The sequence below is a fragment of the Abramis brama genome, assembly GCF_963993115.1.
Source record: "Abramis brama genome assembly, chromosome: 17".
Taxonomy (NCBI): domain Eukaryota; kingdom Metazoa; phylum Chordata; class Actinopteri; order Cypriniformes; family Leuciscidae; genus Abramis; species Abramis brama.
Genome location: NC_139979.1, coordinates 21,491,314 through 21,511,445, shown reverse-complemented (window position 1 = coordinate 21,511,445; position 20,132 = coordinate 21,491,314). Strand labels below are relative to the sequence as shown.

Sequence of the window (20,132 nt, the reverse complement as noted above, 5' to 3'; positions counted from 1 at the left end):
TAAAACCGTCCAGCTATTAAAACAGTCGCTGAAAATACGCCCCGGTGACTATTTTCGTCAGTGTAAATAATGTTTTGCAATACATGACAGCACAGTCGAGTGTTGATTTCCTCGTGATTCGAGTGTGTATCTAACTTATATGTAATGTGTATGTAAATTGCAGAGGCTGTAAACACGTCGCCCAGCCCCTTCTAGGAAATCGACGTTTGGCTATAAACAGCGCAAATAATCTGGAGCAGCAAGAGCACACACACACACACACACACACACACACACACACAACAGCTGACTTCCTGCATGCCGAGCATTTCACTCTCCAACTGGAGAAATTAAACGTTAACTTATCTTAATACCCTTACAAAAGTTACCATGGTGCCCATAGTGTCCGCTCCAAAATGCCATAGTTACTACATTTGTTGTTGCTACTGATGACGAGCCATAAAAGATTTAATGAGCTCTGCTTCAGATCGTGTTTTACAGTCTCTCTGTGTCTTAAAGGTGCAGTCAGGAATTTTTGCTAATTAAACATTTGCACACAAAGGTAGCATTTTTGAGAAATTTCACATAAATGATGTACATCCACATAAAATGAAGGCTCCAGATAAATCAGGCTTCTAGAAAAAGCTGTTTTGTTCTACATGGAGTGGGTCGCCCACTTGTGGGTGCTGCCATGCTGACACCACATGACTAGCATTATTGTAATGTAGAGGCACGCATTTTCTGTAAGCTGCTTTGAAACGATATGTATTGTGAAAAGTGCTATGCAAATAAATGTTAGAGTTATGCAGTTGAGATGCATATAATTAAAAGTTTACTTCATATAGGCCTAATGTTTTACATAGACATATAAAAGCACAAAAGTTATTGAAAGTCCGTTATATGGATGCGTTTAGAATGTGATGGAGAAAAACATACATACAAATGAACAAAACAAGAAACCAACAAGCACTGCTGGTACGAAACAGCTGCAGCTGTTAAACAAAAACTTATTTTTGTGAAATATTTTGAAATTGCCATAGTATTATCAGGAGTATTTCCACCAACTGTTTTATGGTGGTGGTGGAAACTATGGGTAGCATGGTAATATCTTTTTGTAAGGGTAGATATGACAAGCGCATTACAATTTAGGTTACATTTTATTTTAAGGTGTCCGTCTTACATTGTAAGTATACATTTACAGTGAGGAAAATAAGTATTTGAATTTTATTTTTGCAAGTTCTCCCACTTAGAAATCATGGAGGGGTCTGAAATTGTCATTGTAGGTGCATGTCCACTGTGAGAGACATAATCTAAAAAGAAAAATCCAGAAATCACAATGTATGATTTTTTAACTATTTATTTGCATGATACAGCTGCAAATAAGTATTTGAACACCTGAGAAAATCAATGTTAATATTTGGTACAGTAGCCTTTGTTTGCAATTACAGAGGTCAAACGTTTCCTGTAGTTTTTCACCAGGTTTGCACACACTGCAGGAGGGATTTTGGCCCACTCCTCCACACAGATCTTCTCTAGATCAGTCAGGTTTCTGGGCTGTCGCTGAGAAACACGGAGTTTGAGCTCCCTCCAAAGATTCTCTATTGGGTTTAGGTCTGGAGACTGGCTAGGCCACGCCAGAACCTTGATATGCTTCTTACAGAGCCACTCCTTGGTTATCCTGGCTGTGTGCTTCGGGTCATTGTCATGTTGGAAGACCCAGCCTCGACCCATCTTCAATGCTCTAACTGAGGGAAGGAGGTTGTTCCCCAAAATCTCGCAATACATGGCCCTGGTCATCCTCTCCTTAATACAGAGCAGTCGCCCTGTCCCATGTGCAGAAAAACACCCCCAAAGCATGATGCTACCACCCCCATGCTTCACAGTAGGGATGGTGTTCTTGGGATGGTACTCATCATTCTTCTTCCTCCAAACACGTTTAGTGGAGTTATGACCAAAAAGTTCTGTTTTGGTCTCATCTGACCACATGACTTTCTCCCATGACTCCTCTGGATCATCCAAATGGTCATTGGCAAACTTAAGACGGGCCTTGACATGTGCTGGTTTAAGCAGGGAACCTTCCGTGCCATGCATGATTTCAAACCATGACGTCTTAGTGTATTACCAACAGTAACCTTGGAAACGGTGGTCCCAGCTCTTTTCAGGTCATTGACCAGCTCCTCCTGTGTAGTTCTTGGCTGATTTCTCACCTTTCTTAGGATCATTGAGACCCCACGAGGTGAGATCTTGCATGGAGCCCCAGTCCGAGGGAGATTGACAGTCATGTTTAGCTTCTTCCATTTTCTAATGATTGCTCCAACAGTGGACCTTTTTTCACCAAGCTGCTTGGCAATTTCCCCGTAGCCCTTTCCAGCCTTGTGGAGGTGTACAATTTTGTCTCTAGTGTCTTTGGACAGCTCTTTGGTCTTGGCCATGTTAGTAGTTGGATTCTTACTGTTCGTATGGGGTGGACAGGTGTCTTTATGCAGCTGACGACCTCAAACAGGTGCATCTAATTTAGGATAATAAATGGAGTGGAGGTGGACATTTTAAAGGCAGACTAACAGGTCTTTGAGGGTCAGAATTCTAGCTGATAGACAGGTGTTCAAATACTTATTTGCAGCTGTATCATACAAATAAATAGTTAAAAAATCAAATATTGTGATTTCTGGATTTTTTTTTTTTTTAGATTATGTCTCTCACAGTGGACATGCACCTACGATGACAATTTCAGACCCCTCCGTGATTGCCAAGTGGGAGAACTTGCAAAATAGCAGGGTGTTCAAATACTTATTTTCCTTACTGTAAGTACTGAGTATTAATAATTAACTAGTCTAGGCCTACATGTAGGCCTACTTACTGGGGTTAGGATTGGGATTTGATTTAGGGTTAGTTGTTTGTAATTATGCATGATTTATAGTTTTACTACAGTACATGTAGCGTGTGTAACAATGACACGGTAAAATAAAGTGTTACCCAGTTCCCTGCAGATATGGGACACTTTGATATGAAAATAATAAAATTATGTGTGTGTTAAGCCATCATAACCGAGTGGCTTTCTGGTATATTTTGACATGGAGAAGCTTAAAGAGATTGTTCATTAAAAAATTAGAATTATGTACTCACCCTCATGCTGTAACAAAACTCCATGACTTTCTTTTGTTCTGTGGAATATAAAATAAGATATTTGGAGAAATGTCTTGGTGTTTTCCCCACCAGATACAATGGAAGGCAATGGGAATCAAAACAATTTGGTTACCGACATTCTTCAAAATATCTTTTGCATTTTACAGAAGAAAGAAAATGACATGAGGCTGAGTAAATAATGGCAGAATAATTTTTTTTGCATGCACTATCCCTTTAATGTTGTGACTGAGACCCCTCTTTAAAATATAGTTCACTCTTATAGCTCTATAAAAGCCAACTCAAGACCACCCAAAGAGGTTAGCCATGAAACTAGGCCAGTCGAGTTTTTACCCATGAGGTTGCCTGTCTGTGGTGAAATTGAGTCTGTTTTTGCAAATGGCCTGATTTATTTTTTTCTGCTGTTGAGATACTACACCCATAATGTCAGTGTAAATATGAATACAACTGACACCTCAGGTGTCCATGTTGACAGATGGCATTTGTGGGGGCATAACTTTTGCCCTGCTGAATCCTGCCCCTCGACAGAACCTGCTCGCAGTAGGCCGACAGCAGTTGGCGGAGGGAGCCGGAAGCCCCTAGTGTTCCTGGAGGAAGTCTGTTTCTTTCCTCACAAGCTCCTATGGAGAATGAGTCAGTGTTGTTGAGACAATTAGCCGTCTGCTTCTGATCCAAGACCTGTTTTAATTTCTCTCTCTGGATGGTTGACAAGGATTTGTGTAGAAGATGGGCTGGTTTTAGGTCAGTTCTCAGTGGCGTCTATGCTCTTGCAGGTCTTCTAAAGGGTACACATGTGAAGTGGGACACGTTTAGCATCTGTCTCTGTCAGGCCTCTTCTGTGGTTAAACACATTAGTTTGTTTTGTAAGTGCTGTTTGGTTATGGTGGCGACTCGGGAGTCAGTTCACTCCAAATAACACTTCAGGCCTGTTCCTGCAGGTTTTGAGTAAACGTGGTTGTAAATGTTATACATTTAAAAGATTTTCAAATAGGATTTATTTTCTATTTGGCTAGTTTTGCGAATAACATGCTCTGTGGTGGAGTTAGATGTTTCCGATATTTGCTATGACCATGTGGACACTAATGTTAAATTCAGTTGTGAGTTCGCCTTTTAATGCTTAATCCTGTTCTGTAAGCACATAATTCAACTACATTCTACAACCGAATTGACTCCCAAAAAATTCAGGTAGTAACAACTGCATTTACAAAAATTCTATGCAGTGTGTACGGAGCCGAACTGAACAACTTGGCTGTTTGTTAATGATGTATTTAAACACCCATCAGAGATCTTTCTCTCTTCTGTATGCATGGTGCAAGAAAACCACTGGGAAAGAGGCTTGACTCATTCGTGTTGACAGATCTTGTTGGAAATGACACCAAACAAGAAAAATCCCATAATAAACCGAAATAAATCCAAATGCTTTAGATTGAAAATAAGACCAAATATTTGTTCCTCACCTTTCTGGTTTAATAACTTCATAAACCTGATTGTTTTATGTGCCAAGCCCTAAAATGCTTAAGTGGAGTTAAGTGTTAAGTGGACATGGCAACACTTCAAGAGAATGCTTCACAAAGCAGCCTTCGAGCATAAACAAAACACAACGTTTGATGTTTGTTGACAGTGGTTTAGTCAAAATCGTAGGAAAATAACGAGGATTTGGTCGCTGTAATATTACTTTGGTCAAAAATAGTGGATAACAAACGTCAGAAATCTTTGCAATTGTGGGAGTCACAAGTCTTGTTCCATTCACACACATAATAATAATTCAGGGGATTCACTCCTGTATTTAAATGCAGTTGTCACTCCTGAAACTCTACAGTGTGTAATTGGCCTATATCAGGGGTGTTCAATCCTGCTCCTGGAGGGTCCTGTAGAGTTTAGCTCCAACCTCAATTAAACACACCTGAACCAGCTAATCAAGCTCTTACTAGGCATACTAAAACATCCAGGCAGGTGTGTTGAGGCAAGTTGGAACTAAACTCTGCAGGACAGTGGCCCTCCAGGACCGAGTTTGGCCTACATGATGTAGCCAATGCCTATCTGATGAAGTTCTCCGTACATTGGACACATTGTTTGTTTTATTCTTGTTCCCAGGAAGCACACCATGTCTGCTATCTGTGGGCCCACAGGCTGAAGAGGTCTGATCGTTCTGGAGAGCTGGGAAGCGAGAGATGGGGAATACGGCCACCAAGTTCCGTAAGGCACTGATCAATGGCGATGAGGTTCTGGCCTATCAGCTCTACGAGGGCAACCCTCAGTTCAAAGAGTCACTAGACCCCAACACCTCATATGGGGAACCGTACCAACACAACACCCCACTCCATTATGCTGCCAGACATGCCATGACACGCATACTCAGGTAAGACATAGTTTCTCCTGGATATTTAGCATTTGGGCATTCTGCTTTGTTTTTATTTATATCTAGCAATCATTATGGGTCAATGGCATCTATTAGGCCTAATGTATTATTTTGTAAAAAAATTTCATTAATTTATTAAAGTACATTTCATCAGTGACTTGAATACACATTTTCTTTGATGAGCATATTTTCAATTTCTGAATTAAAATTAATATTGATATTTTTTGGGGGGCATAAAATAAAATGCCAAATGCAAGTCATGTGGTCCAACCAACATGAAAACATTTTACAATAAATAATACTATAAATAATCATGAAAACCCAAATGACTGTGTGTCAAGGTCAATATGTGTCTTAAAATATCTCATAATTTGACCTTTTTATGACAAACTAAGGTCGGTTCTGGTTATAAATTTCGTAAAATGTCATGTGGTGCAACAACTCAAAAATATAAAGATATTTATGAATTAATAATCCATATTTGTTATATATTTCAAGTAAAAAAAAAAAAAACATGATTAAGACTCAGATTTATTCAAAGTGACAGGAAAATAAATATGATATTACTTTTTGATGGTTACACCTCTTGACATGAATACAGAGGGAACAATTTGAAGAATTTGGCATGTTTTAAACCTTTCCATCATTGTGGATTCTCCTATATGTCATTGAACCGCATAACAATTGAATCTGACACTCGTAGGCCGTCTGTCAGGCTCTAGGCGTGATTTTATAAAATATTTTATTTGTTCTTAAATGCTTTCATACTGTTAGAAGTACTCAAGTCATGTACAATCAGTTTCTGCTGTTTTTCCTGTCCAGTTTGAAATGCTTTGGCCTAAAAAGTTAGGAACCTTAGGTGCCAAGCTTTGAAAGTTATTTTAAGGCAAAACAGCTGTTTCAACTACAAATGTGCTGAAGATTCTGGGTCTGAATCAGCAGGCCAGTGTTGCTCAATTTATAATTTTTGGAAAGAGATTTGGAAAGCTATATGTTCTCTCTGGGGGTGGTGTGATGTCAAAATAATCAACAGCTTATTGTATCGTCAGAATTTTAATATCGATATATTCCCAAAATCTGTTCCTTCAGCAAAACCAATGATTACTCATTTATTTCGCAGTATTTAAGTGCTTTAGTTTTTCCATTTATTTGTGACTCATCATGCCATCTTTTCACAGGTCCTTCCTCTTCAGCAAGGATGGGAACCCCAACAAACGTAACGTGCACAATGAGTCCGCACTGCATGTGTTGTGCATGGGGCCGCATATCCTGCTATCTGAAGGGGCGCTGCAGCCGCGACTGGCCCGGCCCTATGAAGATGAACGCAGGCGGGCTGAGTGCCTCCAGATGATCCTAAAGTGGACTGGTGCCAAACTGGACCGTGGTGAATATGAGAGTGCAGACGCCAGTGCCACTGATAACAAAAAGAACACACCATTACACTATGCCGCTGCCTCAGGGATGAAGACATGTGTGGAGGTATGTAAAACACATTGTAGCCTAGGTGCTTGTATTTGTCAAAATGTGCATGTGCACTGACACTGTTTTTCTGCCCCAAATCATGTGTAGTGAACACTATATAGAGAATAGGGAGTAGTCTTTGCACACAGCACCTGTCTACACCGAAACAGGTATAGCACGATACTAAGGGTACGTTTACACGACAACAATGTACTAAAAACATTTTTCCTTTGCTTTTTTTTTTTTGGTGTACAGACGACAAAGTTCCCCATTCACATCACAAAGTTCCACGGAAATTATTAAAAATGCTGTGTGTTATGCTGCCAGGCCAGTAGTTGGCGATGTCATTTTGTAAAGAAAAGCTACACGCCTATAAACTGAACATGGTATATGCATTCGCATGACGTCACTGTTTTCACGAATTCACGTTTTTTTTGTTTACATGAGGACGATAATGGTATCGTTTTCAAAAACTTGCACTTTGAAACCCGTTTTCAAAAGTTTGCGTTTTCAGGCCCCCAAAACGCCATTGTCATGTAAATGAACGGCCAAATCGCATAAAAAGTTTTCAGTTTTTAGTTGAAAATGGTGTTGTCCATTTAAACGGTCCATAACATCTCTCTGTATAGGCAGATCATAGGGAGACATTTTAATCTAATATCGTCATGTCACTTATTTAGACCCCTGACCTGGAACATTGTTTGTTTTGACAGTAGAGATGATTAAATCTTCTGTTTGCAGAAGCCTAAGAAATCCATTCAAAGAACATTAATTCCTAAAAAGTGTGCATGTTTATTGGGCAAGACTTCAATAAGGTTAATGTTAGTTACAGTGGAGAAAAATATTATTCGATCCACTGCTGATTTTCTAAGTTTGCCTACTTAAAAATAAATGAAGGGTCAATCATTTTTATGGTAGGTTTATTTGTACGGATAGAGACAGAATATCAACCAAAAAATCCAGAAAAAACACATTATTTAAAGGTTATAAATTGATTTGCATTTCAGTGAGTGAAATAAGTATTTGATCTCCAAGCAAAACATGCCTTAGTACTTGGTGGAGAAACCTTTGCTGGCAAGCACAGAGGTAAGACGTTTCTTGTAGTTGGTCACCAGGTTTGCACACATCTCAGGGGGGATTTCGGTCCATTCCTGTTTACAAATCCTCTCTAAATCCTTAAGGTTTCTTGGCTGTTGCTTGGCCTTTCGAAGTTTTAGCTTCCTCCACAGATTTTCTATAGGATTAAGGTCTAGAGACTGGCTAGGCCACTCCAAGATCTTAATGTGCTTCTTCTTAAGCCACTCCTTTGTTGCCTGGGCGGTATGTTTTGGGTCATTCTCATGCTGGAAGACCCATCCACGACCCATCTTCAGTGTTCTGGCTGAAGGAAGGAGTTTCTCGTCCAGGATTTGACGGTACATGGCCCCGTCCATTGGCCCCTCAATACAGTCAAATCGTCCTGTACCCTTAGCTAAGAAACAGCCCAAGAGCGTAATGTTTCCACCTCCGTGCTTGACTGTAGGGATGGTGTTCTCGAGGTCATAGTCAGCATTTCTCTTCCTCCAAACACGGCGAGTTGAGTTGATGCCAAATGCTCAGTTTTGGTCTCATCTGACCACAGCACTTTCTCCCAAGCCTTCTCTGAATCATTAGATGTTTATTGGCAAACTTTAGACAGGCTTCTTGAGCGGTGGGACCTTGCGGGTGCTGCAGGATTTCAATCCATTCCCGGCTCAGTGTGTTTAATAGTTTGCTTGGTGACTGTGGTCCCAACTGCCTTGAGATCATTAACAGGCTCCTCCAGTGTAGTTCAGGGCTGATCCCTCACCTTTCTCATTTCTCCATTTCTGAATAATCACACCAACAAAAGTCTCCTTCTCACCAAGCTTCTTACTGATGGTCTTGTAGCCCATTCCAGCCTTGTGCAGGTCTACAATCTTGTCCCTGACGTTTGACAGCTCTTTGGTCTTGCCCATGGTGGTGGAGAGGTAGGAATGGTGTCTTTTATACACACAACGAGCTGACATTAGGAGTAATTTCTTAAAGTGACAGGACTAATCTGTGTTTCACATGGGCACATAACCAATCTGTGGGAGGCAGAATTCTTGCTGGTTGGTTGGGGATCAAATACTTATTTCACTCGATCAAATGCTAATCAATTTATAACCTTTATATAATGTGTTTTTTCTGGATTTTTTGGTTGATATTCTGTATTTATCCATTAAAATAAAACTACCATAACAATTATATTAACCATTAATTTCTTTGTAAATGGGCAAACTTACAAAATCATCAGGGGATCAAATCATTATTTTCTCCACTATAATGCATTAGGTATCAAGCTAACATTGAACATCACTTTTTTTTTTAAAGCTAATGTTAAATAATAAATATACAATTTTTCATTGTTAATTCATGTTGATAACAGATTAACTAATGTTAACTAATGTGTACAACTTGAAATGTTAGAATGTATTAGTACATATTGAAATTTAGATTAAAATTAGATTAAAGGACCTATAATGCACTTTTTCAAAGATTTGATTTTGTATTTGGGGTCTACTAGAAAAGGTTTTCATGCTTGACATGCGTCAAAAGACGCATTATTCTTCACTTATACTACGGGGCTGTTGAATGCTTGAAACTGATTGGTTGACGAATGTTAAGGTGTGCAATTATTTTCAGGGAAACGCGTGGCTTAAGTAATTCCAGGCAGATCGTGACTGCATTACAATTCCATATCACTTCGCCAAATGATTTCAGTAATTTCAAAGGTCCTTACAGCCTACAAAAGCAAAAACAAAAAAACAAAACAAAAGAAAAACACAATGACACTGACCGAGCAAATAAATATAGTAAACAATAGGATAAAAACGACAAATTATTTCCATGTTTTTTGCCACAGAATTATGTTTTATTATGTACGGAAAGCACATAATTATTTTTCTCTTTCTCATGCTCTCTCTCCCACTCAAACACACTCATACAGTATGGATACACACTTGCACAGATACGTGTTGTCAGCGCTGCTCTGACGATTTTATCTGTAAAATAATTTAACAACTTAAAAGCTACATTAATTTCTCACTAGCGAGATCATAACTGCCCTGTTCTTGGAGCAGATAAACTTACAGTTTCGCTATTACTGACGCTGCTGCCGAATACTGTTGAGACTTCACTTGCTCTCGCTCGCTCTCTCTCTTTCTCTCTCTCTCTCTCTCTCTCTCTCTCTCTCTCTCTCGTGTTGATCTTCATGCATTCAATTTACAGTATGTTTTCATAGTTCAATGGACACTCATTTCAAAAGTGAACATATGAACTGTATATTAACAGTATTTCCCTCTCGAACCCCTCTGCAGTTTCTGGTGAAGCGTGGTGGAGACCTGTTTGCGGAGAATGAGAACAAGGAGACCCCATGTGACTGTGCAGAAAGGCAGCATCATAAGGAGCTCGCGCTCAGTCTGGAGTCTCAGATGGTCTTCTCCACTGACCCCCATGCCGAGGATATCGAGGCAGAGTATGCAGCCTTAGACCGCAGGGAGGTAAGCTCTCCAAATAAACTCTGGAATTTCTGGACATTAACATTGGCCTCAAGCCCTGATGTCCAGATGTGACAGATTTTAACCTGTGTTTTTTTTAGAACAATAAAAATATAAGAGTTTATTGCAGATGACTGAATACTGATTTCGCTGTGACTGAATGATTAACATGTAACTCTGTCTGTTTTTAAGTTTTATGAAGGTTTGAGAGTGCAAGATCTCAGAAGACTGAAGGACATGCTGATAGTGGAGACGGCAGACATGCTGCAAGCTCCTCTCTTCACCGCAGAGGCTCTTCTTCGGGCTCACGGTACGATTGTGTCACAAGATATTTTGACTCCATTCGCAGGCCCAAATTTAATTGTTATGTGTTGAACTACATATTGGTAGCTAAAAACTGAGTTTTTCTGAGGGCAACCCTCTACAATGCAAGGTTACATACCAAATTTTAAGATAGGCACCTAAAAATGCCTTTAATTAGCCAATGGCTAGTAAATTGTATGATTTCACTCGCATGTGATTGTAAGAGGCAAAAAACTAAGTTTAGCTCAGATATAATTTCATTGCCTTCTGAGCTTTATGCACTGTCGATTGGCCGATGCCCTCTGTCGCTTTCTCTCACACATGGCACTCACCGTGAGAGAAAGAGAGAGGCTTACACATGCCATGTAAAGAGAATTGAAAGTTGATCATTTGCACATGTTTTTAAGTCTTGGCACTTTATTTTTATTTATTTTTTATTGAATTTTTAGAACTCAAAAGCAACTTCCATTCATTGACAGAATATATTAACAGTATATTCAAAACAAACATACAAGAAAAGAAAAAAGAAAAAAAAGAAAAAGTAGTATAATCTTCCATTGTAAACTATTAGCTCACATTATGGATAAACAAAGTGCTCATCAGGAAAATCCAAACAACAAAGTCTTGCCAATTTAAACATTCAAGCGCAAGGAGACCTGAAAGAGAACTCAATTTGGTACCCGCTCGCTGTGAGAAGTTTTGTGTGGGCACACATTTGAAGCGCGTGCCCAGAAATCCACTTCTGACAGCAAGTGAATACTGATTTGAGTTCTCTTTCATGTCTTCTTGTGTTTGAATGGACAATTTCACACAAAATTGTGTCAAAATGCCCATCTTGGCGAGTATCCTAGTAAACATAGCTGGTTATGTCTTAAGTGAATGTAAACAGTCGAGAAAGACTATGCATGTGTATCAGTATATTGGATCTGTGCACCTTCTTAAAGTGACAGTAGCCTAATATGCCTGCTGCTGTCTGTGTTTTTAATGTTCATCAAATAACAGACTAACTACAAAAAATGCTCTTGACTGAATAACTTTTGTAACTTTAAAGGAATAGTTCACTTAAAAATGAAAATTCTGTCATCATTTACTCACCCTCAAGTTGTTTCAAACCTGTATAAATTTCTTTCTTCTGCAGAACACAAAGGAAGATATTTTGAAGCATGTCAGTAACTAGACAGTTGATGGACCCCATTGACTCAATGACATTTAAAGGGTTAGTTCACCCAAAAATGAAAATTCTGTCAGTAATTACTCACCCTCATGTTGTTCCAACCCCGTAAGACTTCTGTTCATCTTCGGAACACAAATTAAGATATTTTTGATGAAATCTGAGAGCTGGCTCACTGCTTCATAGGCTGCTAGGTAATTGATATCTGCCAGCCCAGAAAAGTTAGTAAAGACAACGTTAAAATTGTCAAAGTGACTACAGTGGCTCAACCTTAAGTTTTTCAATACTTTTTGTGCACAAAACCCCTCAAAAATAACAACTTTATTCAACTATTCATTTTCTTGTGTGTGGGCCTCTGATTGAGTTCACGTAGTGTAACAGCGCAGCGCTTCTGAATACTTTTCAAGAATACTTTTTGTGCGCAAAAAACAACAAAAATAACTACTTTATTCAACAATCTCTTCTCTTCCATGTCATTCTCCTAAGCTGTTGACGTAGTGTAACAGCACAGCACGTCTGGGTTGTACGTCAGAACGTAGGCTCACTATTGGACGACGCTGGTCATGTGTGTGATGCTGGCCAATAGTGAGCCTACGTTCTGACGTACAAACCAGAAGCGCTGCGCTGTTACACTACGTGAACTCAATCAGAGGCCCACACAGAAGAAAATGAATAGTTGTCGCTTGATAAACTTAAGGTTGAGCCACTGTAGTGACTTTGACAATTTTAACGTTGTCTTTACTAACTTTTCTGGGCTGGCAGATATCAATTACCTAGCAGCCTATGGAGGAGTGAGCCAGCTCTCTGATTTCATCAAAAATATCTTAATTTGTGTTCACAAGATGAATGAAAGTCTTACGGGGTTGTAACAACATGAGGGTGAGTAATTATTGACAGAATTTTCATTTTTGGGTGAACTATCCCTTTAAACATTTTTTCTATCTTTTCGATCAAAACCTGCTTGACTAAAAACTGATGGGCATGTAATTTGGTTTGAATGGATACAGTGCTTCTTACTTTTATGTATATGATGCTTCTGACTATTATTTAACTAACAAACATGCAAGGGGCGAGAAATTTGTAGAACTTTGTGTTGGCTGGCCGTTTGAATTCTGTGTAAATATGTAGGCATATATTCAGTGCTGGTCTACTGAGGTTCATTCTGATGTTATCCTTCCAGTACATTTGAAACCGGTATGGTATTGTGCCTGGAGAAGTTTAATAAACTAAGGTATTTTGCTTTAAAGGCAAATCTAAAAAGCAATTGTAATCTCAGAGCAGACCAAGATTCTTTCTCCTTAATTTTACAAGAGCACTCATGTTTCGGGCTGCTAAACTCTCTGGCACAAGACTCATAATTGGATCAGTGCTTTCTTTAATAATCTCCAATTATGTGAGCAGGCTGTCTAGCAGGCCTTGTTCCAGATGACTAGAACCCATGGGAGAAAAGGGCAGAGCTCTGATTCGTGTGCGCTGCTATTATTGCCACAACCTCTCTTGAGACCACCAGCTGAGGCTCAAATATGCAGTCTCACCTTCTTTTAATCTTAAACCCAAATTCACAGTTTTGACTCCTAAAACTATGATACTAAACACAGTTGAGTACAAACAATTGGGCTTGCCGATGTAATGCATTTTGAGGATTTTCATTTGGGAAAACCTTTCTTCTTTCTTTGGAAGTAAATTTTATTTGGTTGTAATTATTTGTTTAGCCTTGGTCGATGGACTGTTATCTGTCTTTTGCTGTCTGGACTGTCTCCAGGATTTCCTCTGAGAAGTGGCATGTCTTATCTATTCTTACCCTAGTGCTCTTCATTGATTCTGACCGATAAGTTCATTCAAAGATATCAAAGTATATGTCCTTTTTTATATGTCACCACTGTCCCATTGTGTAGCCTTGAACAAGAGGAACCTTTGTTCTGTTAGCAGAAAACTGGAGCTTGGAGCTAGTTCAAAATTCCTGTTTTTTTTGTTTTTTTTAAAGAATGTAATGTCTTTTTGGACTTATTATGGATTGAATGTCTTGACATGCGTTTTAATAGCTTTTTTTATTGTCTTATTCTTAGTCCTGTGTCAAATGCCGTTTTTATTTATTTTTTGTTTAATCAAGTTTTAGATGACTATCCCCTGGTTTCACAGACCAGGTTTAAACCTAGTCCCAGACAAAAATGCATGTTTGAGCTGTTTTAACTGAAAGCAACTTGTACCGACATATCTTAAAATATGTCAGTGCCATTGTTTTGTCTCATGATGCACATTTTGTAAGGCACGTTTAAAAAAGCGACTTAAATGTCCTAATTGAATTAAGATCTAATCCTGGCTTAATCTAAGCCCTGTCTGTGAAACCAGGCCTAAAAGTCTGGGTTTAGTCTAGTTTTAAAACTTTAGTCATGCTGCACAAGTTAAACTGATAACAACTAGTTTGCTCCAAATTGTTTACTGATCATGTCATTTTATTTTATTTTTCATCAGAATTATTGCACTTTCACTTACAAGCACAAATCAAGACAACATCAACTCATAAGCTTGATATATTTTACTTATATACTCATCAAGTTTCCTGGTTTATAATATTATCATATAAATTAACACTCTCTCTAAATTATGAAAACTGGTGAAACTTCTCTCAAAAAGCTAAAACAGTGAATTTCCTAATAGTAATCTCAAAATACGCTAATAGTAATCCCAAATTGCGTTAATGTTTTTCAGTTACAACAGCAAAAATTAATTTGTTGTCATGCAGAGATTTCGTAAGCAGCTTTAGGCCTATTCCATAACCAGAATTGCAAACAATATGGTTGAGATCCATGTTTGGATTTATTACAGTTCATCACTAAGAAGTTTTGATTGCAGGTTTAGTCGCAGCGGTGGCCAGTTTTTTGCAGTTTTATTTGAGCAGAATATATAATGCTTTTTTGCAGCCCTGAGAGAACGCATGCTCATGCGTGCTAGGTTGCGAAGATTAAATAAAACACCAGGCAGAAAATGTATTATTTTAATACAGCGAATACGTGCACATTAACAGCCTTGAATTAATCATAATCGACCCAGCAAACACAGAACGTTGGCACAACGTTTCCAACCTTCTAACAACGTTTTGACAACATGGCCAAAAGGTTGCTATGACTACGTTGTGTGGTGAAGGTTGTTACAGCGTTGTCACTATGTTGACATTAAACCACCGTTCAGGGCCATTGCTAAAGTTTGTGCCTCTGGTGTCTTGACAACCACTGGACATCATTATGTACTCGTCACTGCCCAGAAGCGCGAAAATCAGCCTTTTAAATTTCAACCGCCCGTTGGGTTCATTGTGTTGTCTCGGTCTTCATCGAGCAAGGATACGTGAGTATTGCGTTTAATTTACCTCAGCTAAATAGTACGTAATTATTCAAACACAACCTACAACTTCATTTTCTAATGTGACTAATGTAGCCTCGCTCGCACTGTTTAGTTTTTCATTTGATTTGTCTGCTATTTAGTCTCATTCGTTTCTTTGCTCCTCGGGTTTGTGGATGTTTTCCTGGACTGATTCTGGTTACCGACCTTTATCGCCCGGCTTTCGACTCTCTCCTGTCTGCCATGTACAGAACCCGGTTTTGTTCATTAAATGTTCTGATCTTTGCTCTTTATGTTTTATTTATTATACTTAAAATAAATTTGTATATTCGTTTATTACGTTTTTTTCTTTATTCACAAATGCATGACTTTTGGAAGTGCAATTTGATTACCATATAATAAAGTTGAATTAACGTAACCTTCTGTCATTTTTACTCTTCAAAGTGTACACTTGCATGTGTTGATTATAATTAGGCTAATTTACTGATAGCCCCATTCAATAATAAGGATAAACAATATTTAAAAAGTATATAATTATCTAACATCTGACTAAAAATTAACCTCAAAACATAAAATGCTAAATGGGGGATATATCTAATAGGCCTATCTAGCATAAAAATGTTTTTTTCAGAACGTCGTCTCTCAGTTGCTGAATGTCGCGCAACAACGTTGCTACGGCCCTGTCGCGTCTTACAATTCTACGTTGTTACAATGTTGCGAGCACGTAGACAGCGACGTTGCCATAGCAGAAATGCAACACAACAACCTTTTTGCTGGGGAGGATCACTCACGCAGTCGAATTGTGTAAGTTAAAGTTCCCGTACGAAACAGCGCGGGGGCGAACCTGTGCTTATGATTTTCCGATGGTAAAAACAAATTATATGTTGTTGTTGTATTAGCCTACTTATCAATATATTGTTAACATTTTACAAAAGTCAAACTCAAATGCAGTTACGGGGGTTTTGACCAGCGAATGTGTGCAAATGTGCATTTTGTCCGTCATTAAAACATCATATTACATTTTCATTAACAAGTTACAAACTAGTTTGTTGTAGCTATATGGGCGCTCAGTTTTTCCTGTTGTAAAATAAATTTGGCCAAAATCTCATTTTATAAAAGATGAAATGCTACCTTATGCACAGGCTATTTAAGTGTAACTTAGGCTATGTATTGGCTATGACTAGATGGCAAATGCTAGACCTCTCTCTCAGGTCCCACATGTGTCAGTCAGACATCAAATAAATCAAATATGAGCCTTTATATGTTGAGCCCTACCTGTGCACTTGCCTGCTGGCAGGTTTAATTGGATGGCAATAAAGTTTTCTCATATCCAGTGGGAAAACAACCTACTAAACATCTGGGTATTTGTTTTGTTCCCACTCAGAGGAACAGCCTTGTTGAAACGGTTTAATTATTTGTAAATTCCAGCTAATTCAAAACATTTGAAATGTGAAAATGTATATTTTTAGAATTGGTGTGACTCTTCCAATTGTTGTTTTTTTGCCAAGCACACTGACCCAAGTATCCCTTTGAAATTTAGACTGGGACAGGGAGAAACTCCTGGAAGCTTGGATGTCTAATGCTGAAGACTGCTGCCAGCGCTCAGGTGTTCAGATGCCCACTCCCCCGCCTAGAGGTTACAACACCTGGGACACCCTGCCTTCACCCCGTACGCCTCGCACCACCCGCTCATCCATCACCTCTCCGGACGAGATCAGCCTGACCCCTGCTGATGACGATCGCTCCCTGGTGAGGGATCAGATTTGGTTCTCTATTAGTAATATTTGTAGTTAATTCTACAGCCTCTTCTGTGGAGATGATATGCAATAGTTTGTTTTTCATTTTTTTGCAGTTTGTGTAATAAAATGTAAATGATTCAGTGATCAATTTGAGTGGTGTAGCAATGGGGTTAGATTGGGGCTACTAAAAGTTTGTAGGTTCAAATCCCATAAATTGAATCAATGAACTGCTACCATTGTTACCTTTTAAAAAAAATTCAGTATTCCTCATTATGAATAAAAACAGTGAAATGCTAACTCAAAATATTACACAGACCTGCAATAATTAAATATGTTAAATGGCACAAATATACTTTATGTATTTAATCTCACTTTATTAACCATTGTCTTTACTGCTGACCTTCGGTGACCCAATTTAATTATACTAATAATAAGCAAAAATGACTTTAGATAAATATCACATTTGTGTTTTTTTCAAGTAGTTGGCTGCATCCGAAATCGCATACTCTGAGTTGATACTTATTTTGAATAACTTTGCAAATAGATACTTAAAATTCTGACGTACTACATTTGCCATATTGTCATTATCATAAGACCTACCAGCATCAGTTGCATCACTTCACTGCCATTCACAAATCCTTTCTTGTGGCCTCATGGGATAGTAAAGTGTACACTTTCGGTCATCCGAGTACTTTTTACAGGCTATACAGGTGTGAATTTGCATTTCCTAGACTGAGGTTTATTCATTTCTCTTTTGGTGTGAAATAGCCTTTACATTTGCCAAAAATAGATCTGTTTTTTTTTTGTTATTAAAAAAACAAACAAGCAAGACCAGCCCAGATGAGAAAAAGTAACATATAAGTAACGTAACGCATTACTTTCCATAATAAGTAACTAAGTAATGCAATTATGTAATTCACTACTTTTAAAACCATCTTTCCCCAACGCTCCTCTCAGTATAATATATTTGAGTGTCTTTTTACACCTGCCTTGTTTGCAGAGGCTATTTACCCCCACCAGTGTCTGATTGAGCCAGACAAAATTACAAAATAAATCCCACTGGTAACCAGATCAGTGGCATGGAGAGTAAGGCAGGTTGCGTTAACTTTTGACGCAACTGACCCAAGTTTGTGTTCTGAACTCATTCTTCTCCCTTTTCCCATCGAATAGCAGCTCAGAAAGGCATTTATTTTAAATCAAAATTAGGAAAATATATTTTTGAAAAGTGAAAATAAAGTGTCTTGGGTATAAAGTGTTGGGTTGAACCTGATTTTCCTGCATCCTGTGCTTCTGATAGCCGAATGGCAGACATCAGTTAAATATGAAAGCACCTTAAGTTGCTTTTGGAGTGTTATCTAAGGGCTGGGACACAACAAGGGCTAGTTTTTGCAGTGTGTTCCGCACTTCGGCTTTAGTCGGACTTCCGTTGGCTTTATTCTGGCCGGTTGAGCATGTTGGTTAACTGGTTAGCTTTGTAAACCTGTGCACGAAAAGAAAAACGAAAGTGACAAAGCAAAGAAAAGTGGGCACACAAAGAAGGTGCTTTATATTCCAATATGCAAATATTTTCATAGTGGCATGGCCATATGTAGCCCAATTAATATAAGTGAAGACAAACTGATCAGCATGATTCATATTCAAAATGGTAAGCAAGCGCTGCTTTATTTACAGTTTGTATATTCACATTCCTAGTTCACGTTCCCTTTTTGAATGAACGTACATGCTAGTTGGCCGTCGGCTGTAGTTTTTGAAGTGTGTTCAAGCACAACTTTTTTTTCCCAGACACAGCTGACGTGAGCTGTCACAGCCGTTGGCTTTCATCACTGCTAGTTCTTTTACCTAGATTTGGTGTGTACCAGCCTTAAAATGACAAAATAGTAAAAAAGTAAGCTTTTCTTACACTCACTTACCAGCATATCACCCAGGATTATCTATATTTTTCAGAAGACCTTTAAAATGCTTTGTGAAGTGAGCTTGGTTCACAAGTGAACAATCAGTTCTTTCACATATCAATAAAGACGACATTGTAGTCTAAAAACGGGTTCCTTTCGGTGCATTATCACCACTTTCACAAAGCCAGTGAAAGCCTACACCAGAAATTAACTTGATATTCATTTAAATTCAGGCTAAATTTATTGTATAGTGCAGTTTGTCATGAGATGAATCGGCTAAATGTGATTTTATCAAACTTTTATTATTCTGATCCATTTTATACTGTTTCATCTATGTATAATGTATTTTATGTCTAGGTATACATTAATTTTGCTCTTACTAAGGTTGTTTTGTTCTCCGCTGTCAGTGCGGTATTTGTATGTGTGCAGCCTCCATGTTTGAGGAGCCTGTTGATATCCCATGTGGTCATGAGTTCTGCAGAGCATGCTGGGAAAGGTGAGCGCTTTCCTTATTAGAGCCTTTCAGCATTTTAGTCACATTACAGTCACTGTCAGTTCTCACTGCTGCTCTATTATCATGTAACAGTCATATGTACGTTGTCCTTGGCAGTTTTCTGAATCTGAAGATCCAGGAGGGGGAGGCCCATAATATCTTCTGCCCAGCCTATGACTGCTTCCAACTGGTTCCTGTTGAGGTCATTGAGAGCATTGTGTCCAGAGAGATGGACAAACGTTATCTGCAGTTTGACATCAAGGTATAATTGCATGATCAGATGCACATTAGTCTGAATTATGTGGATAGATGTCATTGTAATTGTATTATTTTGTGAAATCGTGAGTTAAACATGAGGATAAATTAAGAAAAACAGCAGTCTGTCATCATTCGGCCAGAGTTTTGATTTAAACCCTGTGATTCTGCCTTCATAGCTGGTTTTCCAGTCACACAGAGCAGTTCTCAGTGGAGTTTTACGGTTAAATGTCATTGTGAAGTCAGTTCGGAACGGTGGAACATTGAAATGGAAGCTGAGAGGATTGAAGTAACTGTAACAATGGCAGCTCTCATCTGAAAATATCTCATGACACTTCTCTCGCTGGGGAGTCCCAAGCCTTTCATTATGTTGCCATGGTGATGTTGACTCTTCCACAGGGGTGTCTGCGCTCTTGCAGCCATTTTCAGGGTCAGAGTGTACTGATGGACTTCTGGAGCTGTGG

General features: G+C 38.7%; 1 protein-coding gene across 2 annotated transcripts in view; it reads left to right on the top strand.

Annotated features, from left to right (window-relative positions):
* The window catches only part of ankib1b (ankyrin repeat and IBR domain containing 1b), a 34,868-nt gene that overhangs the window by 461 nt on the left and 14,275 nt on the right, over window positions 1-20,132 (top strand). For both annotated transcript variants that reach the window (XM_084088334.1, XM_084088333.1), the window contains exons 2-8: window positions 5,215-5,479; window positions 6,658-6,958; window positions 10,300-10,482; window positions 10,672-10,789; window positions 16,830-17,038; window positions 19,328-19,416; window positions 19,531-19,675. In XM_084088334.1, coding sequence (XP_083944460.1) covers window positions 5,292-5,479; window positions 6,658-6,958; window positions 10,300-10,482; window positions 10,672-10,789; window positions 16,830-17,038; window positions 19,328-19,416; window positions 19,531-19,675 — 1,233 coding nt within the window. In that variant the 5' untranslated portion in view covers window positions 5,215-5,291. The remainder of the gene's footprint in view (window positions 1-5,214; window positions 5,480-6,657; window positions 6,959-10,299; window positions 10,483-10,671; window positions 10,790-16,829; window positions 17,039-19,327; window positions 19,417-19,530; window positions 19,676-20,132) is intronic.